A 23,438-nucleotide genomic window follows, 5' to 3' on the forward strand; every position below is an offset into this window, starting at 1 on the left:
GCCAGACAAATACCCCATCCACCATCAGGTTCCTTATTGTTGTTGTTTTTTATTTAGCTACTCAGAACGAAGTGTCCATGTAGCACGGACTACGGTGAGCCCCTGACAGGTTCCTAACCAGCATGCCTGTAAATAAGAACACACAGTCAATACCCTAATATAATCTCCCAGCCACGGTCCTTGAATTCTCTGATGCGAGCCGCGGAGATGTGGATGGATGTCTCCGACTCTTTGAGCATCTGCTTGAGCGTCTTAAGCCTCCACCTTTTGTCGGAGTATTAGTGGTGAAAAACACAAGTCTCTCGAGTCTTCAAGTCAATGGAAGGAAACGAGAGAGAGAGAAAAACACACCATGAACGAGGTTTGGAGGATTAGGATCTCTAGTCTGTCTGGTTCCAACCTTGATTGTACTTTTTTCAAGTATTATTGTGCCTTAAACTGCATGTAACCAGGGATTATATACCGCTCGGTGTTCACTAGCTCTGAAAATGAGAGAAATACCTCTCAACATGAGAGAAATGGCTCTCAACATGAGGGAAATAGCTCTTAACGTGAGAGAAATTGCTCTCAACATGAGAGAAATAGCTTTCAACATGAAGGAAATAGCTCTCAACATGAGAGAAATGGCTCTCAACTCGAAGAAGAGAAAAGAAACAGGTGTTTAAGACAAAAGGTTCTCAGAGGGATTATCAGCTTAAGTAAAGATATAATGTTCTGCTTTGATGGGCATTAAGGTTTGAGCTGAAGACGTGAGCTTGAGGTGTGAACTTGAGATGAGCTGAAGGTGGCTGACTCTCAACCGCGAGTAATGGGACCTGGCTTAGCTGTTAACAATGATATATAACTTGTCTGATATATATAAATCTTTTTACGTGGGATATAACCAGAGTTATCTTGCAATACGTATGGAAGAGTACTTACATTAACCATCTTGCACGTGCAATAAGACCTGGCTAAAGTCTTGTAGTCTTTGGGATAGTATTTGGTTGTCTCATGTAGTCTATGGGATAGGACCAGAATACACTCTTGTAGTCTATGGGATAGGACCAGAATACACTCTAGTAGTCTATGGGATAGGACCAGAATACACTCTTGTAGTCTATGGGATAGGACCAGAATACACTTTTGTAGTCTATGGGATAGGACCAGAATACACTTTTGTAGTCTATGGGATAGGACCAGAATAAGATTTCATAATCCCTACATCGGAATATCATTCACATGCCTCTGCTCTGGGATTGAACCTGATTCGAGTATATTTCACATTGAGTCGGAAATGACTTGCCTATCATGCTTATTGAAATATCATCATACCAGGATGACACGTTCCCCCCCCCCCCCTTCCCGCACAGCAAGTGAAGTCATGGAGCAGTGGTTTAACTCGCAGGATATGTTGGTAAGAACAGTTTTGAAAGTCGAATGGGCTGAGAAGAGCCCGATTCAGCTATCATGCTAATACGACCGAAATTATTTCATTCCAACATGGATTCCTCTGGCTCGCTAGGCAGGCCCTTGCGAGTGATGATGTAGCTCAACCATTCTGATGGATTAAACTCGTCACGATTTTGCTGTCAGCGGTAATGGAGTGGCAGCCAGGCAGGACATGGTTTGTCTGCCTCTGATTGATCTGCTTCCATCCTCCTCTCTTCTACCCCAACACCCCCCACCTCCTGCTCTGATCGGCTGGTATCGGAGCGTTGTAATACCTCTGGAACGAGATTAGATAACATATTGCGCATTGATGGAAGTGACGTTTCTGCAACAATCTTTTGCAGTGTGCCAAGACAAACAGTATCTTACGAGTTGTTTGGTTTTGGTTTGATTTTAGGCTTAAAACTCCTGATTAAATCATGAGTGTTATTAAGGCAATAACAGCAGCTTATTGGCTACCCAGTAAGTGTACTTTACTCCTGAACATTGTCTAGGACTAAAATATACTCTCTGCGTATACAGACTGATAAGTGGGGGATCCCTTTGGGGTTTTACGTCTTTCAAGAAAAGTTTGTTAAGTACTGAAGATATTACGTTAACGGTAAAAAACAAAATTTGATTAGTAAAACTTATTATACAAATATTAATCAAATATCAAAATAATAATCGCGTAATACAATACAACAATAACATGTCAAAACAATCTAAAAATAATAATATAATAAAATACAATAGTAATTTATTAATGATAACTATGATAATTTAATAATAATAATAAATAATCTAATTGTTAAATAATGTATCACATGATACGTGTATCACTGTGTTCGTCGCTGACAACACCCATATGGATACGTGTATCACTGTGTTCGTCGCTGACAACACCCATATGGATACGTGTATCACTGTGTTCGTCGCTGACAACACCCATATGGTTTTCAGGGAAGAAATCCAAGAAGTGGATTTGTAGTCACAGATTATATCCAAAATCGTTACATGAGCTAAGTAGTTCATACATTATATCAATATATAGTTTTCTCCCTATTTAATCTCCCTCGCAAAATCATAATAACATTTCTTTCATATTGCAAAAATAAGCCTCTGGCATAATCAGCACTGCTTGCTGTTTAATTTAACCCAATAAATTAATACTTTAATGAGCGTGTGAGCAAAACATATCGGCACACTTTGTGAAGAGAGGAGCATCCTCGAAAGGGTCAGTATAAGAATTTGGGATGGGACGGGGGGGGGGAGGAGGAGGGAAAGGAATGATGCTCTAACCATTTGTGGACGATCGGGGAATTGAACGCCGACCTGCATGAAGCGAGGCCGTCGCTCTACCGTTCAGCCCAAGTAGGTGGAATCGGAGCAACTATATGTAGCTTATAGAGGTACATATTGTTGCTATATAGAGCTACATACAGCAACGTATATCTGTCTTAAAAGCGTACTTACAATGTAGACGATATCAACACTACCAGTTAGGGCTGAGGTAGTTTGCGCAAGATTATCTCTTAGAGCAGAGAGAATTGGAGCAGAGAGAAAGAGGTAGAGCAGAGAGAGGAAGAAGAGTGGAGTTAGAGCAGAGTTAGACCATGGTATTTACAGCAGAGAGAGAGTTAGAATAGTGGAATTTACAGCAAAGAGAGAATTAGGACCGCTGGAAATAGAGCAGAGAGAGAGAGAGAGAGAGAGAGCAGTGGGAGCTCTTTGCCAATTGCTGTGGGCTGCCTCCTGGGAATAGCCAGTATATGGCTGGTGGAGATTACGGGCGGAGGACCTCGATAACACAGAGTACAGACTTCCTTTGCTCCCTAGAACGAGGAATCTGCCACCCAGTGACACAGCTGCCCCCATGAGGGATACCCAGTCACTCCCTCTGGCTCCTACAGTGGCCTTGCTCATCTCCCACTTGGCCTCCGTCAACTTGTGAGAGTCCGGACAGTCAGGCATGCTGTCTTTCTCCAGATAACCCCGTCTTGATGGACGATCATGGTGTCCTATAGCCTGTCTCTCCAACACTAGACGCCACTACTTTAGCCAGTATGCACAGCTGACCATCTGGAATGACCATCTGGGTGCCATCTTGGCGTCTCGTTAGCTAGTGAATCTTTCGTTCGATATTAACATGACATAATGAATATAAATTAAGGAAACTAAAGAATAGCCTATACGAGGTGTCTCCTATCCACCCGAACTCATTCATATGCATGTTTAACCTGCACACGAAACACTCCAGCAATCCCTTGTTTCTTATGTTAGCAAACTCTTTTGGTCTATATATATATAAATAGTATAGTATTAATAATACCAGTATTTACGTAGGTCTCAATTTCCTTTCCTGCCGGGTGAGTGGCTGCTTCCAGTCCCCCGAGACTAATGCCTATCACACGTGAAGACCCATTATGTTGTCGATTTCATACCAATTTCTGGACCAGAGTGAGTCTGCACGGACGGTCCTGTACTAGTGTGGATTCCCTGGATGTCAGAGTAATATCAGCATGCCAACAATGTCGTGCTGTCTTGTCAAAACCTATATAACTCAAGTTTTCATTGGTTGCTTTAGTCACGTAGTTTTCTTACTGGGTAAGGCATCTCACTTAAATACAAACTCCCCCCCCCCTCCACACACACACTCACACAAGGGGGGTGGAGGCTGAGTGGACAGTGCTCTAGGCTCATGGATCTAGGTACAGGGGTTTGATCACCGTGGCCTGCGGAAATCAACTGGGCAGAGATTCCTTCGCCCTGATGCACCTGTTACCTAGCAGTAAATAGGTACCTGGGAGTTAGACAGCTGCTACAGACTGCTTCCTGGGGATGTTTGTGTGTGTTAGAAAGAAAAATATGTAGTAGCCATAATGGAGGAAAAATAAATTGGTTAGAAATGTGGGGTCCAAGAGCTAATAGCTCGATTCTGCAAGCTCAAACAATATATACAAATAGTAAAAATACACACACACACACACACACTCACACACACACACACACACACACACACACTTATGGGTGCCTGTGGCTGAGTGACCAGCACGCTGGACACGTAATCCTGTGGTCCGGGGTTCGATTCCCGGCGACGGCGAGAAACAATGGGCAGAGTTTCTTTTACCCTGATACCTAGCAGTAAATTGGTACCTGAGAGTTAGACAGCTGTTACGGGTTGCTTCCTGTGTGTGTGTGTATGTACTCACATATTTGTGCTTGCGGGGGTTGAGCTTTGGCTCTTTGGTCCCGCCTCTCAACTGTCAATCAACTGGTGTACAGATTCCTGAACCTACTGGGCTCTATCATATCTACATTTAAAACTGTGTATGGAGTCAGCCTCCACCACATCACTGCCTAATGCATTCCATCCGTTAACTGCTCTGACACTGAAAAAGTTCCTTCTAACGTCTCTGTGGCTCATGTGGGTACTCAGTTTCCACCTGTGTCCCCTTGTTCGCGACCCACCAGTGTTGAATAGTTTATCCTTGTTTACCCGGTCGATTCCTCTGAGGATTTTGTAGGTTGTGATCGTGTCTCCCCTTACTCTTCTGTCTTCCAGTGTCGTAAGGTGCATTTCCCGCATCCTTTCCTCGTAACTCATGCCTCTTAGTTCTGGGACTAGTCTAGTGGCATACCTTTGGACTTTTTCCAGCTTCGTCTTGTGCTTGACAAGGTACGGGCTCCATGCTGGGGCCGCATACTCCAGGATTGGTCTTACATATGTGGTGTACAAGATTCTGAATGATTCCTTACACAGGTTCCTGAACGCTGTTCTGATGTTAGCCAGCCTCGCATATGCCGCAGACGTTATTCTTTTTATGTGGGCTTCAGGAGACAGGTTTGGTGTGATATCAACTCCTAGATCTTTCTCTCTGTTCGTTTCATTAAGTACTTCATCTCCTATTCTGTATCCTGTGTTTGGCCTCCTATTTCCACCACCTAGTTTCATTACTTTGCATTTACTCGGGTTGAACTTCAACAGCCATTTGTTGGACCATTCACTCAGTCTGTCTAGGTCATCTTGTAGCCTCCTACTATCGTCCTCAGTTTCAATCCTCCTCATAATTTTTGCATCATCGGCAAACATTGAGAGAAACGATTCTATACGCTCTGGAAGATCATTTACATATATCAGAAACAGTATAGGTCCAAGGACTGACCCCTGCGGTACTCCACTCGTAACGTCTCGCCAATCTGAGACCTCACCCCTCACACTGACTCGTTGTCTCCTGTTACTTAGGTACTCCTGTATCCAACGGAGTACCTTCCCTTTCACTCCAGCCTGCATCTCCAGTTTTTTCGCTAGCCTCTTGTGTGGCACTGTGTCAAAGGCTTTCTGACAATCCAAAAATATGCAGTCTGCCCACCCTTCTCTTTCTTGCCTTATTTTTGTTGCCTGGTCGTAGAATTCAAGTAACCCTGTGAGGCAGGACCTGCCATCCCTGAATCCATGTTGATGCTGTGTTACAAAGTTCTTTCGCTCCAGGTGCTCCACTAGCTTTATTCGCACAATCTTCTCCATCATCTTGCATGGTATGCAGGTTAGGGACACTGGTCTGTAATTCAGTGCCTCCTGTCTATCCCCTTTCTTGTATATCGGGACTACGTTAGCTGCTTTCCAAATTTCTGGCAGTTCCCCTGTTGCCAGTGATTTGTTATACACCATGGAGAGCGGGAGGCACAGATCTTCTGCTCCTTCCTTTAGTATCCAAGGGGAGATTCCATCTGGGCCTATAGCCTTTGTCACATCCAATTCTAGTAAACACTTCCTTACTTCCCCGCTGTTAATCTCAAACTCTTCCAGTGGTTCCTGGTTAGCTATTCCCTCTCTTATCTCTGGGATTTCTCCTTGCTCTAAGGTGAAGACCTCTTGGAATTTCTTATTCAGTTCGTGACACACTTCCTTGACGTTTGTAGTGAATCCTTCTGCCCCTATCCTTAATTTCATAACCTGTTCCTTTACTGTTGTTTTTCTCCTGATGTGGCTATGCAGCAATTTATGCTGAGTCTTTGCCTTGCTTGCGATGTCATTTTCGTATTGTCTTTCTGCCTCTCTTCTCATCCTAACATATTCATTCCTGGCATTCTGGTATCTTTCTCTGCTCTCCAGTGTCCTGTTATTCCTATAGTTTCTCCATGCCCTTTTACTTTGCTGCTTAGCTAGCCTACTTGAGGTTATCTTGAGGTTATCTTGAGATGATTTCGGGGCTTTAGTGTCCCCGCGGCCCGGTCCTCGACCAGGCCTCCACCCCCAGGAAGCAGCCCGTGACAGCTGACTAACTCCCAGGTACCTATTTACTGCTAGGTAACAGGGGCATTCAGGGTGAAAGAAACTTTGCCCATTTGCTTCTGCCTCGTGCGGGAATCAAACCCGCGCCACAGAATTACGAATCCTGCGCGCTATCCACCAGGCTACGAGGGCCCCAACTACATCTCTGATTAAACCATGGGTTTCTCATCTTCATTTCACTGTTTTCCTTTTGGACTGGGACAAACTTGTTTGCTGCGTCCTTGCATTTTTGCGTGATGTATTCCATCATATCTTGGGCCGTCTTTTCCCTGAGCTCTGTTTCTCATGCTATATCTGCTAGGCATTTTCTTATCTCCTCATAGTTTCCCTTTCGGTATGCTAACCTTTTGCTTTCGGTATCCCTCCTCGAGTTCAATAACCCTTCTTCAATCAGGTACTCAAACACCAATACACTGTGGTCGCTCATTCCTACTGGGTCCTCAAAACTGATTTCTCTTATGTCAGAGTCGTTAAGAGTGAAAACCAGGTCGAGTCTTGCTGGTTCGCCATTTCCTCTCATCCTTGTGGGTTCACTGACATGCTGGGTAAAGAAGTTTCTAGTCGCCACCTACAGTAGTTTGGCTCTCCACGTATCCTCGCCTCCATGCGGTTCCTTGTTCTCCCAATCAATCCTGCCGTGATTGAAGTCGCCCATGATGAGCAGGTGGGATCTATTTCTACAGGTAGAAGAGGCTGCCCTCTCAATTATAGTGTTAACTGCCATGTTGTTGCTTTCGTACTCTTGACTGGGTCTTCTGTCATTTGGTGGAGGATTATATATTACTGCTACTACTATCCTTGGTCCTCCCATTGTCATGGTGCCAGCTATGTAGTCTCTGAAACCCTCACAGCCTGGGAGAGCCATCTCCTTAAAATTCCATTCCTTTCTCATGAGTAGGGCCACTCCTCCTCCTCCCCTACCTTCCCTCCCTTTCCTTATTATTGTGTACTCCTGGGGAAACACGGCATTCGTTATGATTCCAGAGAGTTTTGTTTCAGTGAGTCCAATTACATCTGGGTTCACTTCTTGTGCTCTTTCCCTTAGTTCACTTGCCTTGCTTGTGATCCCATCTATGTTCGAGTACATTGCCCTGAAACTAACTCTCTTCTGCTTCTCCTCTGGGGGGGACCTGTGGGGTCTGGGGTGAGCGGGAGCTGGGAGGATCTGGTATGGGGAGACTGGTGGAGGAGGAAGGGCTTGGTGGGGTAGGGGGGAGGGGGAGGGTAGGGGGAGTGGGTGAGGAGCTGAGGGGGAGGGTAGGGGCAGTGGGTGAAGGGGGGAGGGTTGGGGGGTGGGTGAGAGGGGGAGGGTTGGGGGGGTGGGTGAGAGAGGTATGGGGGGATGGGGGAGAAAGGGGTGTTTGGGGGGGGCAATAAAGTGGGGAGGGCTTGGGGGGCGTGGGGGGAAAGGGAAGGCTGAGGTGGTTGAGGAAGAGGGGAGGGTTTTGGGTAGTGGTGAAGAGGGGAAGGCTTAGGTGGGGTGAGGGAGAGTGGGGAGCTTAGGGGGGTGGGGGAGAATGGAGGGCTTGTGGGTGGGAGGGACGGAAGGGCATGTGGGAGAAGGGAGGGCTTGGGGGATGGGGGAGAAGGGAGGTCCTGAGGGGAGGGGGGAGTGGGAGGAGGGGTGTGAGTGGGAGGAGAGGGGTGGGTGGGGGTAGGATGCCTTAGGTGGGTACTTAGTGGGGGGCTGACAGGGGTTGGGGCAGGTAGGGTGTCTGTTGGGTGGAATGAGGGGGTGGTGCCGCACTCCCTGTGGCTAATGCACTGTTTGACGAGGGTTCCCCATTCCCCTCTGGGATTGTAGGGATCATGGGTGTGGCTCCCTGATTCCTTTCTCTCTCCCTGCGCTCCTTCCTTGCGTCTGCTGCCTGCATTCTCTCTTCCCTTGTCATATCCCTCTGCAAGAATACTCTTTTGAACTTCTCAACACCTACTAGACAGCACTTCCTTTCTAATAGTTCCTCTTTCGCGATTTCGCTCATGAAAACCACCTTTATCATTCGGTCTCTGTCCTTGTTGTACTTTCCAAGCCTGAAAACCTTTTCAACATTTTGTTCAGCTCCCTCCATCCTTACCTCTTTAAGGATCTCTTTAATCATGTTTTTGTCCTTGTCTCTCCGCTTCTTTGGTCTGGTCCCTGTTTGCTCTTTAATGCCTGCTACAACAACTGCTCTATTTCACTCTATCAGCCGGCTAGTATATCTAGCCGCTTCCTGAGAGGAAGCCACTTCCATGGCAACTTCCTTAACTGCAGACCTAGCTTCAGGGCTCGTTTTAAGTATTTCAGCAAATGAGAGCTGAGGTGTGGAGGTCCCCTCCACAGTAGCATTCCTGTCTCCCTGAGGCACGGTTTGTGTCTGGTATTGTAGAGAAGTCTCCTTCAGGCTTCTTATCTCCTCCTTTGCTGCCCTTAGTTCAACCTGCAGGTTGGCAACTGTCTCCCTCATTACCCTCATGCCTTCACTGAATTCATCCCACATTTGCTGGAATACTCCCTTCATCCAGGCTTCCTGTTCCACCCCTTCCTCTGAATTTGTTCCAGCCGCGATTGACATCCTGCGTGCGTAAGCCCGAGTTCGTGTCCCTTCCATGTTTTGCCCGAGAGAGAGAGAGAGAGAGAGAGAGAGAGAGAGAGAGAGAGAGAGAGAGAGAGAGAGAGAGAGAGAGAGAGAGAGAGAGAGAGAGAGAGAGAGAGAGAGAGAGAGAGAGAGAGGGAGAGAGGGAGAGAGAGAGAGAGAGAGAGAGAGAGAGAGAGAGAGAGAGAGAGAGAGAGAGAGAGAGAGAGAGAGAGAGAGAGAGAGAGAGAGAGAGAGAGAGAGAGAGAGGAAGAGAGAGAGAGAGGGGAGGGGGGAGACAGAGAGAGGGGGGGAGGGAGGTAGGTGTGTCTGAGTGTGTATTGAAGGGGGGGGGGAGGAGGGGGGAGAGAGGGAGGGGATGGCGAGGGTGTGTGGGGATAGCGAGGGTGTGTGGGGATGGCGAGGGTGTTAGGGGGGATTATAGAGGGACTGTTAAATGCATATGGTCGGGAGGCAGTGTGTTTACAGTCTCTGCTCTGTTGGGAGGGGGTGGGGGTTAGAGAGGGGGGGGGGAGAGTTGTCTCCGTGTAGGTAGAGCGGAGTGTTTTTCACACTTTTGTGTCAGAAACTAGTTCCCACATGAGCCTCCCATTTCCCTTGATATTCGTTTCAGTTTGTTACCTTATATCCAAGACTAACTATTAAAAAGCAATAACACTGTACACCAATTGACTGACTTGTGTGTGTGTGTGTGTGTGTGTGTGTGTGTGTGGGGGGGGGCCTCGTAGCCTGGTGGATAGCGCGCAGGATTCGTAATTCTGTGGCGCGGGTTCGATTCCCGCACGAGGCAGAAACAAATGGGCAAAGTTTCTTTCACCCTGAATGCCCCTGTTACCTAGCAGTAAATAGGTACCTGGGAGTTAGTCAGCTGTCACGGGCTGCTTCCTGGGGTGTGTGTGTGTGGTGTGGAGAAAAAAAAAAAAAAAAAAAAAAAAAAAGTAGTTAGTAGTTAGACAGTTGAGAGGCGGGCCGAAAGAGCAAAGCTCAACCCCCGTAAAAACACAACTAGTAAACACACACACACACACACACACACACACACACACACACACACACACACACACATACACACACACACACGAGCGCGCGCGCGCGTTTCCACCATTAAATAATAACGAACACATAGGAAAGCAAGCTTAGTCTCTCAGGGAATATATCCGATAAACTATTTTTTGTTGTTTTTCTGAAAAAATATTAATGACTTAAGATAGCAGGGATAACATCCTACATGCCATTGTTTGCAAAACAATAATAATTATTTAAATGAACCGAGTAAAATAATGGATGCAAAACGCCTTAGGACGACCTAGACGACTTCCATTTTTAGCTCTAAAATTTATCACGAAAAATTAATACATAATATATAACTAGCGATAAACATAGGGACATTAGGATAGAAGACCAATACTTCATCAAACAATGAAATTAAACCAACTAGAGGTAGGAACACTAGGCGTAACAACATCTTCCAGAAGACTTGATAAGTAGACATTTATGATACAGAATACCATGTACATGAGAGCTGCCCCAAATTATGCAGCGCCCGGCATAGAGCCTCTATACCTCAGGATGCCTACGTATATGGAAACATGAAAAGATGCAAACATCATGCAAGACTGAACTCACAACTGAGTGAGATGGAGCACGAAGCCGGGGGTGAAGGAACTTCACAATAAAAACCCCATAGCAAAAAAAAAGAGAGATAGAGGAGACATTTATGCTAATGAGTAATTATTGAACCATAGGGATTGAATGGGTTTAAACAAGAGACATAAGCAACATACAGATGAATGTAACTATTCATCCAGAATAAGCCACCTATGATGATTCTGATTAATTTCGCCAGAGTGATGAAATCACTCGCATGATTTTAGAGTGCCCAGAGTGCTATTGACATTACCTTTCTTTGCTATTACAAAGAACGTCGCTTTTCGCTCGTATGCGTTACTTAAGGGCAAAAAGTGTCGTACTAGAAAACGGAAGCGGCTCGCGAAAGTGACGTACTGTAAAGTTTTTTGTTTTGGGTAATCTGGTAGGTTAGGATAAGGGAACTTTAAATTGACCGTTGTCTTGATGTTGGGGTCCTTAGGAGGACGGGCTGAAATAAGATCCATGGAAAAACGGAATGAACTAGACGAGAAAATGTATATAGACGCCACCTCGATACACAGTTCAAAAAATTACGTATTGATTTGAGACATTTATGATGGGAGTTATTACATTATGATGGGAGTTATTACATTATGATGGGAGTTATTACATTATGATGGGAGTTATTACATTATGATGGGAGTTATTACATTATGATGGGAGTTATTACATTATGAAGGGAGTTATTACATTATGATGGGAGTTATTACATTATGATGGGAGTTATTACATTATGATGGGAGTTATTACATTATGATGGGAGTTATTACATTATGATGGGAGTTATTACATTATGATGGGAGTTATTACATTATGATGGGAGTTATTACATTATGATGGGAGTTATTACATTATGATGGGAGTTATTACATTATGATGGGAGTTATTACATTATGATGGGAGTTATTACATTATGATGGGAGTTATTACATTATGATGGGAGTTATTACATTATGATGGGAGTTATTACATTATGATGGGAGTTATTACATTAGAAAACACAGAGCGTCAATTGTGAAGTTCAAGAACTTATTTATCCTTAAAATATGTAAATAATTCAAGGTTACTTGTTCCCACAAACTTGTTCCCACAAACTTGTTCCCACAAACTTGTTCCCACAAACTTGTTCTCACAAACTTGTTCCCACAAACTTGTTCCCACAAACTTGTTCCCACAAACTTGTTCCCACAAACTTGTTCCCACAAACTTGTTCCCACAAACTTGTTCCCACAAACTTGTTCCCACAAACTTGTTCCCACAGACTTGTTCCCACAAACTTGTTCCCACAAACTTGTTCCCACAGACTTGTTCCCACAAACTTGTTCCCACAAACTTGTTCCCACAAACTTGTTCCCACAAACTTGTTCCCACAAACTTGTTCCCACAAACTTGTTCCCACAAACTTGTTCCCACAAACTTGTTCCCACAAACTTGTTCCCACAAACTTGTTCCCACAAACTTGTTCCCACAAACATGTTCCCACAAACTTGTTCCCACAAACTTGTTCCCACAAACTTGTTCCCACAAACTTGTTCCCGCAAACTTGTTCCCACAAACTTGTTCCCACAAACTTGTTCCCACAAACTTGTTCCCACAAACTTGTTCCCACAAACTTGTTCCCACAGACTTGTTCCCACAAACTTGTTCCCACAAACTTGTTCCCACAAACTTGTTCCCACAAACTTGTTCCCACAAACTTGTTCCCACAAACTTGTTCCCACAAACTTGTTCCCACAAACTTGTTCCCACAAACTTGTTCCCACAAACTTGTTCCCACAAACTTGTTCCCACAAACATGTTCCCACAAACTTGTTCCCACAAACTTGTTCCCACAAACTTGTTCCCACAAACTTGTTCCCACAAACTTGTTCCCACAAACTTGTTCCCACAAACTTGTTCCCACAAACTTGTTCCCACAAACTTGTTCCCACAAACTTGTTCCCACAAACTTGTTCCCACAAACTTGTTCCCACAAACTTGTTCCCACAAACTTGTTCCCACAAACTTGTTCCCACAAACTTGTTCCCACAAACTTGTTCCCACAAACTTGTTCCCACAAACTTGTTCCCACAAACTTGTTCCCACAAACTTGTTCCCACAAACTTGTTCCCACAAACTTGTTCCCACAAACTTGTTCCCACAGACTTGTTCCCACAAACTTGTTCCCACAGACTTGTTCCCACAAACTTGTTCCCACAAACTTGTTCCCACAAACTTGTTCCCACAAACTTGTTCCCACAAACTTGTTCCCACAAACTTGTTCCCACAAACATGTTCCCACAAACTTGTTCCCACAAACTTGTTCCCACAAACTTGTTCCCACAAACTTGTTCCCACAAACTTGTTCCCACAAATTTGTTCCCACAAACTTGTTCCCACAAACTTGTTCCCACAGACTTGTTCCCACAAACTTGTTCCCACAGACTTGTTCCCACAAACTTGTTCCCACAGACTTGTTCCCACAAACTTGTTCCCACAGACTTGTTCCCACAAACTTGTTCCCACAAACTTGTTCCCACAAACTTGTTCCCACAGACTTGTTCCCACAAACTTGTTCCCACAAACTTGTTCCCACAAACTTGTTCCCACAAACTTGTTCCCACAAACTTCTTCCCACAAACTTGTTCCCACAAACTTCTTCCCACAAACTTCTTCCCACAAACTTGTTCCCACAAACTTGTTCCCACAAACATGTTCCCACAAACTTGTTCCCACAAACTTGTTCCCACAAACTTGTTCCCACAAACTTCTTCCCACAAACTTCTTCCCACAAACTTGTTCCCACAAACTTGTTCCCACAAACTTGCTTTCACAAACCTCCACATGTACTTCTACATGTACTTCAGAGTTTTCAGAAGATATCAAATATGGCAATAAATTAAAACAGAGGATAATTTCAAAGTGCCCAAGAATAAATTGGACAACCAAAAGAGCTAATCTGTAAAATGGCCCCTTGACTTAAATACAAACAAGTGCAATGTCCCATTGCACATGTTTTAACTTAAGTCAAATAGACCAAGGGTTTAGTTTTCAAGGAGTAAAATCTTGTTAGGGAAATACAAAAATCTGAATTAGAAAAGAAAAACAGATTACGAAAAATACAATAACACATCACAAATCATAAAAAACGACAGACAAACATACATCTTAAAGACTTTTTCACATCGAACAGAGTAACGCAGAAGTTGGAAAAAGCCAAGGTCGTTTTAGGAGCATTAAAAGCCCGAAAAAGCAGAGGATTGTGGGGAGGAAAGCAGAAGATTGTGGGGGAGGGGGGGGGGGGGGTGGGAAGCAGAGGAGTGTGTGTGGGGGGGGGGGGGAAGCAGAGGATTGTGTGTGGGGGGGGGGGGGGGAGGAAGCAGAGGATTGTGGGGGGAAGGATTGCTTAGGGGATTTCTGGAGAAAATAAGCTCAGGATTTGCCCTTCTCAGCCTTACTTTGTGGTTTTGTTAACTTGTGGTCAAGGCTGCTCTAGCCGCAGGCTGATGTTTCTTATTGCTTTTGTTGCTGTTGTGGCTTTTGTTGCTGCTATATGTTACGTGGTAATCCTGAGATGGGGTTATCTTGAGATGATTTCGGGGCTTTAGTGTCCTCGCGGCCCGGTCCTCGACCAGGCCTCCACCCCCAGGAGCAGCCCGTGACAGCTGACTAACTCCCAGGTACCTATTTGCTGCTAGGTAACAGGGGCATCAGGGTGAAAGAAACTCTGCCTATTGTGTCTCGCTGGCGCCCGGGATCGAACCCGGGACCACAGGATCACGCGTCCGGTATTCTGTCCGCTCAACCACCGGCTCCCTACTGCTGTTGTTGCTATTACCAGTGCTGTGGCTGTTGTTGTTAATGCTGCTGTTGTTGCTATTACCAGTGCTGTGGCTGTTGTTGTTAATGCTGCTGTTGTTGCTTGTGTTGAACTCGTTGCTGACCTTGCTGATTGTGTTGTTGCTCCAGCTGTTGTTTTTGTTTTGCTACTCTGTAAATTGTTCTGTTTTCTCTCTGCCTGTTCATTAATATAATGATGTACTATTTCTGTTGCACTGTTGCTCCTGTTGCTGAGGTTCCTGGACCACAAAAGCAATTGTTACTCTAGATTGTTGTTGGTACTGTTACTGATGCTGGAGTTCAGATTGTATTTGCTGCCAATAATATTGCTGTTGCAACGTTGCTCCCAGTGCAATGTTGATCCTGTTGCAGCGTTGATTTTACCGGTAGCATTATTACTAGTTTTTCTGTTTGTCCGCGTGTCCTGTCCACACCTGCACAGAGAACGAACACACACCTGTCTCCTGGCTCACAGAGACAGGAGGTAGTTAATACCATTTCAGACCTTAACGGCTGCATCTGAAATCATCTACTGTTGTTGACTTGCAGGTGCAGCATAGGAGCATAATACCGCAGGTGCAGCATAGGAGCATAATACTGCAGGTGCAGCATAGGAGCATAATACTGCAGGTGCAGCATAGGAGCATAATACCGCAGGTGCAGCATAGGAGCATAATACTGCAGGTGCAGCATAGGAGCATAATACTGCAGGTGCAGCATGGGAGCATAATACCGCAGGTGCAGCATGGGAGCATAATACTGCAGGGGGCAACATGGGAGCATAATACTGAAGGTGCAGCATGGGAGCATAATACTGAAGGTGCAGCATGGGACCACAATACCGCAGGTGCAGCATGGGAGCATAATACTGCAGGTGCAGCATGGGAGCATAATACTGCAGAGGGCAACATGGGAGCATAATACTGAAGGTGCAGCATGGGAGCATAATACTGAAGGTGCAGCATGTGAGCATAATACTGAAGGTGCAGCATGGGAGCATAATACTGCAGATGCAGCATGGGAGCATAATACTGCAGGTGCAGCATGGGAGCATAATACTGCAGAGGCAACATGGGAGCATAATACTGAAGGTGCAGCATGGAAGCATAATACTGAAGGTGCAGCATGGGAGCATAATACTGCAGGGGGCAACATGGGAGCATAATACTGCAGGTGCAGCATGGGAGCAAAATACTGCAGAGGGCAACATGGGAGCATAATACTGAAGGTGCAGCATGGGAGCATAATACTGAAGGTGCAGCATGGGAGCATAATACTGCAGGTGCAGCATGGGAGCATAATACTGCAGGTGCAGCATGGGAGCATAATACCGCAGGTGCAGCATGGGAGCATAATACTGCAGGGGGCAACATGGGAGCATAATACTGAAGGTGCAGCATGGGAGCATAATACTGAAGGAGCAGCATGGGACCATAATACCGCAGGTGCAGCATGGGACCATAATACTGCAGGTGCAGCATGGGAGCATAATACTGCAGAGGGCAACATGGGAGCATAATACTGAAGGTGCAGCATGGGAGCATAATACTGAAGGTGCAGCATGTGAGCATAATACTGAAGGTGCAGAATGGGAGCATAATACTGCAGGTGCAGCATGGGAGCATAATACTGCAGGTGCAGCATGGGAGCATAATACTGCAGGGGCAACATGGGAGCATAATACTGAAGGTGCAGCATGGGAGCATAATACTGAAGGTGCAGCATGGGAGCATAATACTGAAGGTGCAGCATGGGAGCATAATACTGCAGGTGCGGCATGGGAGCATAATACTGCAGGTGCAGCATGGGAGCAAAATACTGCAGGTGCACCATGGGAGCATAATACTGCAGGGGGCAACATGGGAGCATAATACTAAAGGTGCAGCATGGGAGCATAATACTGAAGGTGCAGCATGGGAGCATAATATTGCAGGTGCAACATGGGAGCATAATACTCCAAGTGCAGCATGGGAGCATAAAAATACAGGGACAACATGGGAGCATAATACTGCAGGTGCAGCATGGGAGCATAATACTGCAGGTGCAGCATGGGAGCATAATACCGCAGGTGCAGCATAGGAGCATAATACTGCAGAGGGCAACATGGTAGCATAATACTGAAGGTGCAGCATGGGAGCATAATACTGAAGGTGCAGCATGTGAGCATAATACTGAAGGTGCAGCATGGGAGCATAATACTGCAGGTGCAGCATGGGAGCATAATACTGCAGGGGCAACATGGGAGCATAATACTGACAGTGCAGCATGGGAGCATAATACTGAAGGTGCAGCATGGGAGCATAATACTGAAGGTGCAGCATGGGAGCATAATACTGCAGGTGCGGCATTGGAGCATAATACTGCAGGTGCAGCATGGGAGCATAATACTGCAGGTGCAGCATGGGAGCATAATACTGCAGGGGGCAACATGGGAGCATAATACTAAAGGTGCAGCATGGGAGCATAATACTGCAGGTGCAACATGGGAGCATAATACTCCAAGTGCAGCATGGGAGCATAAAAATACAGGGACAACATGGGAGCATAATACTGCAGGTGTAGCATGGGAGCATAATACTGCAGGTGCAGCATGGGAGCATAATACCGCAGGTGCAGCATTGGAGCATAATACTGCAGGGGGCAACATGGGAGCATAATACTGAAGGTGCAGCATGGGAGCATAATACTGAAGGTGCAGCATGGGAGCATAATACTGAAGGTGCAGCATGGGAGCATAGTACTGCAGGTGCAGCATGGGAGCATAATACTGCAGGTGCAGCATGGGAGCATAATACCGCAGGTGCAGCATGGGAGCATAATACTGCAGGGGGCAACATGGGAGCATAATACTGAAGGTGCAGCATGGGAGCATAATACTGAAGGTGCAGCATGGGACCATAATACCGCAGGTGCAGCATGGGAGCATAATACTGCAGGTGCAGCATGGGAGCATAATACTGCAGAGGGCAACATGGGAGCATAATACTGAAGGTGCAGCATGTGAGCATAATACTGAAGGTGCAGCATGTGAGCATAATACTGAAGGTGCAGCATGGGAGCATAATACTGCAGGTTCAGCATGGGAGCATAATACTGCAGGTGCAACATGGGAGCATAATACTGCGGGGGCAACATGGGAGCATAATACTGAAGGTGCAGCATGGGACCATAATACTGAAGGTGCAACATGGGAGCATAATACTGAAGGTGCATCATGGGACCATAATACTGCAGATGCAGCATGGGAGCATAATACTGCAGGTGCAGCATGGGAGCATAATACTGCAGGTGCAACATGGGAGCATAATACTACAGGTGCAGCATGGGAGCATAATACTGCAGGTGCAGCATGGGAGCATAATACTGCAGGGGGCAACATGGGAGCATAATACTAAAGGTGCAGCATGGGAGCATAATACTGAAGGTGCAGCATGGGAGCATAATACTGCAGGTGCAGCATGGGAGCATAATACTGCAGGTGCAACATGGGAGCATAATACTCCAAGTGCAGCATGGGAGCATAAAAAAACAGGGACAACATGGGAGCATAATACTGCAGGTGCAGCATAGGAGCATAATACTGCAGGTGCAGCATGGGAGCATAATACTGCAGGTGCAGCATGGGAGCATAATACTGCAGGTGCAGCATGGGAGCATAATACTGCAGGTGCAGCATAGGGGCATAATACTGCAGGGGCAACATCGGAGCATAATACTGAAGGTGCAGCATGGGAGCATAATACTGCAGGTGCAGCATGGGAGCATAATACTGCAGGTGCAGCATGGGAGCATAATACTGCAGGGGCAACATGGGAGCATAATACTGCAGGTGCAGCATGGGAGCATAATACTGCAGGTGCAACATGGGAGCATAATACTGCAGGGGCAACATCGGAGCATAATACTGAAGGTGCAGCATGGGAGCATAATACTGAAGGTGCAGCATGGGAGCATAATACTGAAGGTGCAGCATGGGAGCATAATACTGCAGGTGCAGCATGGGAGCATAATACTGCAGGTGCAACATGGGAGCAGAATACTGCAGGGGGCAACATGGGAGCATAATACTAAAGGTGCAGCATGGGAGCATAATACTGAAGGTGCAGCATGGGAGCATAATACTGCAGGTGCAGCATGGGAGCATAATACTCCAAGTGCAGCATGGGAGCATAAAAATACAGGGACAACATGGGAGCATAATACTGCAGGTGCAGCATGGGAGCATAATACTCCAAGTGCAGCATGGGAGCATAAAAATACAGGGACAACATGGGAGCATAATACTGCAGGTGCAGCATGGGATCATAATACTGCAGGTGCAGCATGGGAGCATAATACTGCAGGTGCAGCATGGGAGCATAATACTGCAGGTGCAGCATGGGAGCATAATACTGCAGGTGCAGCATAGGGGCATAATACTGAAGGTGCAGCATGGGAGCATAATACTGCAGGTACAGCATGGGAGCATAATACTGCAGGTGCAACATGGGAGCATAATACTGCAGGGGCAACATGGGAGCATAATACTGCAGGTGCAGCATGGGAGCATAATACTGCAGGGGGCAACATGGGAGCATAATACTAAAGGTGCAGCATGGGAGCATAATACTGCAGGTGCAACATGGGAGCATAATACTCCAAGTGCAGCATGGGAGCATAAAAATACAGGGACAACATGGGAGCATAATACTGCAGGTGTAGCATGGGAGCATAATACTGCAGGTGCAGCATGGGAGCATAATACCGCAGGTGCAGCATTGGAGCATAATACTGCAGGGGGCAACATGGGAGCATAATACTGAAGGTGCAGCATGGGAGCATAATACTGAAGGTGCAGCATGGGAGCATAATACTGAAGGTGCAGCATGGGAGCATAGTACTGCAGGTGCAGCATGGGAGCATAATACTGCAGGTGCAGCATGGGAGCATAATACCGCAGGTGCAGCATGGGAGCATAATACTGCAGGGGGCAACATGGGAGCATAATACTGAAGGTGCAGCATGGGAGCATAATACTGAAGGTGCAGCATGGGACCATAATACCGCAGGTGCAGCATGGGAGCATAATACTGCAGGTGCAGCATGGGAGCATAATACTGCAGAGGGCAACATGGGAGCATAATACTGAAGGTGCAGCATGTGAGCATAATACTGAAGGTGCAGCATGTGAGCATAATACTGAAGGTGCAGCATGGGAGCATAATACTGCAGGTTCAGCATGGGAGCATAATACTGCAGGTGCAACATGGGAGCATAATACTGCGGGGGCAACATGGGAGCATAATACTGAAGGTGCAGCATGGGACCATAATACTGAAGGTGCAACATGGGAGCATAATACTGAAGGTGCATCATGGGACCATAATACTGCAGATGCAGCATGGGAGCATAATACTGCAGGTGCAGCATGGGAGCATAATACTGCAGGTGCAACATGGGAGCATAATACTACAGGTGCAGCATGGGAGCATAATACTGCAGGTGCAGCATGGGAGCATAATACTGCAGGGGGCAACATGGGAGCATAATACTAAAGGTGCAGCATGGGAGCATAATACTGAAGGTGCAGCATGGGAGCATAATACTGCAGGTGCAGCATGGGAGCATAATACTGCAGGTGCAACATGGGAGCATAATACTCCAAGTGCAGCATGGGAGCATAAAAAAACAGGGACAACATGGGAGCATAATACTGCAGGTGCAGCATAGGAGCATAATACTGCAGGTGCAGCATGGGAGCATAATACTGCAGGTGCAGCATGGGAGCATAATACTGCAGGTGCAGCATGGGAGCATAATACTGCAGGTGCAGCATAGGGGCATAATACTGCAGGGGCAACATCGGAGCATAATACTGAAGGTGCAGCATGGGAGCATAATACTGCAGGTGCAGCATGGGAGCATAATACTGCAGGTGCAGCATGGGAGCATAATACTGCAGGGGCAACATGGGAGCATAATACTGCAGGTGCAGCATGGGAGCATAATACTGCAGGTGCAACATGGGAGCATAATACTGCAGGGGCAACATCGGAGCATAATACTGAAGGTGCAGCATGGGAGCATAATACTGAAGGTGCAGCATGGGAGCATAATACTGAAGGTGCAGCATGGGAGCATAATACTGCAGGTGCAGCATGGGAGCATAATACTGCAGGTGCAACATGGGAGCAGAATACTGCAGGGGGCAACATGGGAGCATAATACTAAAGGTGCAGCATGGGAGCATAATACTGAAGGTGCAGCATGGGAGCATAATACTGCAGGTGCAGCATGGGAGCATAATACTCCAAGTGCAGCATGGGAGCATAAAAATACAGGGACAACATGGGAGCATAATACTGCAGGTGCAGCATGGGAGCATAATACTCCAAGTGCAGCATGGGAGCATAAAAATACAGGGACAACATGGGAGCATAATACTGCAGGTGCAGCATGGGAGCATAATACTGCAGGTGCAGCATGGGAGCATAATACTGCAGGTGCAGCATGGGAGCATAATACTGCAGGTGCAGCATGGGAGCATAATACTGCAGGTGCAGCATAGGGGCATAATACTGAAGGTGCAGCATGGGAGCATAATACTGCAGGTACAGCATGGGAGCATAATACTGCAGGTGCAACATGGGAGCATAATACTGCAGGGGCAACATGGGAGCATAATACTGCAGGTGCAGCATGGGAGCATAATACTGCAGGTGCAACATGGGAGCATAATACTGCAGGGGCAACATGGGAGCATAATACTGAAGGTGCAGCATGGGAGCATAATACTGAAGGTGCAGCATGGGAGCATAATACTGCAGGGGGCAACATGGGAGCATAATACTAAAGGTGCAGCATGGGAGCATAATACTGCAGGTGCTGCATGGGAGCATAATACTGCAGGGGGCAACATGGGAACATAATACTAAAGGTGCAGCATGTGAGCATAATACTGAAGGTGCAGCATGGGAGCATAATACTGCAGGTGCAGCATGGGAGCATAATACTGCAGGTGCAACATGGGAGCATAATACTCCAAGTGCAGCATGGGAGCATAAAAATACAGGGACAACATGGGAGCATAATACTGCAGGTGCAGCATGGGAGCATAATACTGCAGGTGCAGCATGGGAGCATAATACTGCAGGTGCAGAATGGGAGCATAATACTGCAGGTGCAGCATGGGCGCATAATACTGCAGGTGCAGCATGGGAGCATAATACTGCAGGTGCAGCATAGGGGCATAATACTGCAGGGGCAGCATGGGAGCATAATACTGCAGGTGCAGCATAGGAGCATAATACTACAGGGGCAACATGGGAGAATAATACTGCAGGTGCAGCATGGGAGCATAATACTACAGGGGCAACATGGGAGCATAATACTGAAGATGCAGTATAGGAGCATAATGATGTTTCAGAACGTAACACAGATACTGTTGTAGAAAGCAAGCATAATTCTGCAGGTGCAACACGCTAGCATAATATTGCTGGTTCGTGCATTCAAGCAGAATATTGAAGGTGGGTGCATGCACATTCCACCTCGTGCAGGCACACACGTATTCACAGATGCAAACGCTCAAACACACACACACACACACACACACACACACACACACACACATATATATATATATATATATATATATATATATATATATATATATATATATATATATATATATATATATATATATATATATATATATATATATATATATATAAATATATATATATATATATATATATATATATATATATATATAAATATATATATATATATATATATATATATATATATATATATATATATATATATATATATATATATATGCAACAATGATCACAAAAACACTGATCCAAGTATGCAGAATAACCACATATGAAAAATAGAAAATGCTTAACGCGTTTTCGGCTAATTCGCCTTCATCAGAGCAAAGTAGAATGAGGATAAGATTGCTGATCAGACCTTTATATCCGCCTGGGCAGATCACCTGACCACCAAAAATAAGTGGAGGAAAGGAATTATAAGAAAGAAGGTAATTGCAGAAGGCCTATTGGCCCATACAAGGCAGCTCCTATTAATATCTCCAAGTGCCATACGTGTTTAAATGATTGCTATATTGTTTTGACGTGCTATATTGAGGCTTAAATAGGGATCCAACTTGTACATACCGGGGCTCACATTAAGGCTGTTGTTACAATGTTTGATCAGGGCAGACTCAATCACGTTTCGTTCAACAAAATCCTTACTTTTAACAATACATTTTGCCCCTGTGAAGTCGATAGAATGATTACATAAACTGGAATGTAAATACAATGCACTGGATTGCTGGGCTGTACGAATAGCGTATGAATGCTGTTTTAAACGTGAGGAAAGAGTTTTACCTGTCTGGCCGATGTAAACACATGCACACTCATTACAAGGGATGGAATACACACAACCTGCTACAGACGAGGGCGAGTTCTTAATTAACATGGACTTGACTGTATTATCATTTTTGAACACTAAATTAATATTAAGGTTCTTCAGGGCTGGGGCAAGATTTACTAGACCCTCAGAATATGGTAATACCAACGAATTTTTCAGTTCTAATATTAATTAATATTAATTTAGTGTTCAAAAATGATAATACAGTCAAGTCCATGTTAATTAAGAACTCGCCCTCGTCTGTAGCAGGTTGTGTGTATTCCATCCCTTGT

General features: G+C 45.6%; 6 protein-coding genes across 6 annotated transcripts in view; 1 reads left to right on the forward strand and 5 right to left on the reverse strand.

Annotated features, from left to right (window-relative positions):
- The window catches only part of LOC138367007 (uncharacterized), a 119,526-nt gene extending 118,861 nt beyond the window's left edge, over positions 1-665 (forward strand). The window contains exon 4 of the mRNA XM_069328409.1: positions 481-665. Within this exon, the coding sequence (XP_069184510.1) occupies positions 481-665 (185 nt within the window). The remainder of the gene's footprint in view (positions 1-480) is intronic.
- Positions 666-18,142: 17,477 nt separating this feature from the next.
- Positions 18,143-18,778, reverse strand: LOC138367029 (uncharacterized). The gene has a single exon (XM_069328424.1). The coding sequence runs from the start codon at positions 18,776-18,778 to the stop codon at positions 18,143-18,145; it is 636 nt and encodes a 211-aa protein (XP_069184525.1).
- Positions 18,779-18,818: 40 nt separating this feature from the next.
- On the reverse strand, positions 18,819-20,187 carry LOC138367030 (uncharacterized). Its single transcript, XM_069328425.1, has 3 exons — positions 19,849-20,187; positions 19,496-19,711; positions 18,819-19,304 (listed from the first exon to the last, which is right to left on the reverse strand). The coding sequence occupies exons 1-3, from the start codon at positions 20,185-20,187 to the stop codon at positions 18,819-18,821; spliced, it is 1,041 nt and encodes a 346-aa protein (XP_069184526.1).
- A 94-nt stretch (positions 20,188-20,281) lies between these two features.
- LOC138367031 (uncharacterized) lies at positions 20,282-20,917 on the reverse strand. Its single transcript, XM_069328426.1, has one exon. The coding sequence runs from the start codon at positions 20,915-20,917 to the stop codon at positions 20,282-20,284; it is 636 nt and encodes a 211-aa protein (XP_069184527.1).
- A 40-nt stretch (positions 20,918-20,957) lies between these two features.
- Positions 20,958-21,539, reverse strand: LOC138367032 (uncharacterized). Its single transcript, XM_069328427.1, has one exon. It carries the CDS (start codon positions 21,537-21,539, stop codon positions 20,958-20,960), a length of 582 nt encoding a protein of 193 aa, XP_069184528.1.
- A 122-nt stretch (positions 21,540-21,661) lies between these two features.
- On the reverse strand, positions 21,662-22,027 carry LOC138367033 (uncharacterized). The gene has a single exon (XM_069328428.1). The coding sequence runs from the start codon at positions 22,025-22,027 to the stop codon at positions 21,662-21,664; it is 366 nt and encodes a 121-aa protein (XP_069184529.1).
- Between the last annotated feature and the right edge of the window lie 1,411 nt (positions 22,028-23,438).

The sequence above is a fragment of the Procambarus clarkii genome, chromosome 21 (assembly GCF_040958095.1).
Source record: "Procambarus clarkii isolate CNS0578487 chromosome 21, FALCON_Pclarkii_2.0, whole genome shotgun sequence".
Lineage (NCBI taxonomy): Eukaryota > Metazoa > Arthropoda > Malacostraca > Decapoda > Cambaridae > Procambarus > Procambarus clarkii.

What these genes read in the sequence shown, in the direction of transcription:
- LOC138367029 (XM_069328424.1), bottom strand. Translation starts at nt 18,778, where the DNA reads ATGTTGCACCTGCAGTATTATGCTCCCATGCTGCACCTGCAGTATTAT.
- LOC138367030 (XM_069328425.1), bottom strand. Translation starts at nt 20,187, where the DNA reads ATGTTGCACCTGCAGTATTATGCTCCCATGCTGCACCTGCAGTATTAT. An exon ending in CTCCCATGTTGCCCTCTGCA is followed by an intron (nt 19,712 to 19,848) that starts GTATTATGCTCC and finishes TGCCCCCTGCAG; the next exon opens with TATTATGCTCCCATGCTGCA. An exon ending in GCTCCAATGCTGCACCTGCG is followed by an intron (nt 19,305 to 19,495) that starts GTATTATGCTCC and finishes TGCCCCCTGCAG; the next exon opens with TATTATGCTCCCATGCTGCA.
- LOC138367031 (XM_069328426.1), bottom strand. Translation starts at nt 20,917, where the DNA reads ATGTTGCACCTGCAGTATTATGCTCCCATGCTGCACCTGCAGTATTAT.
- LOC138367032 (XM_069328427.1), bottom strand. Translation starts at nt 21,539, where the DNA reads ATGCTGCACCTTCAGTATTATGCTCCCATGCTGCACCTTCAGTATTAT.
- LOC138367033 (XM_069328428.1), bottom strand. Translation starts at nt 22,027, where the DNA reads ATGCTGCACCTGCAGTATTATGCTCCCATGCTGCCCCTGCAGTATTAT.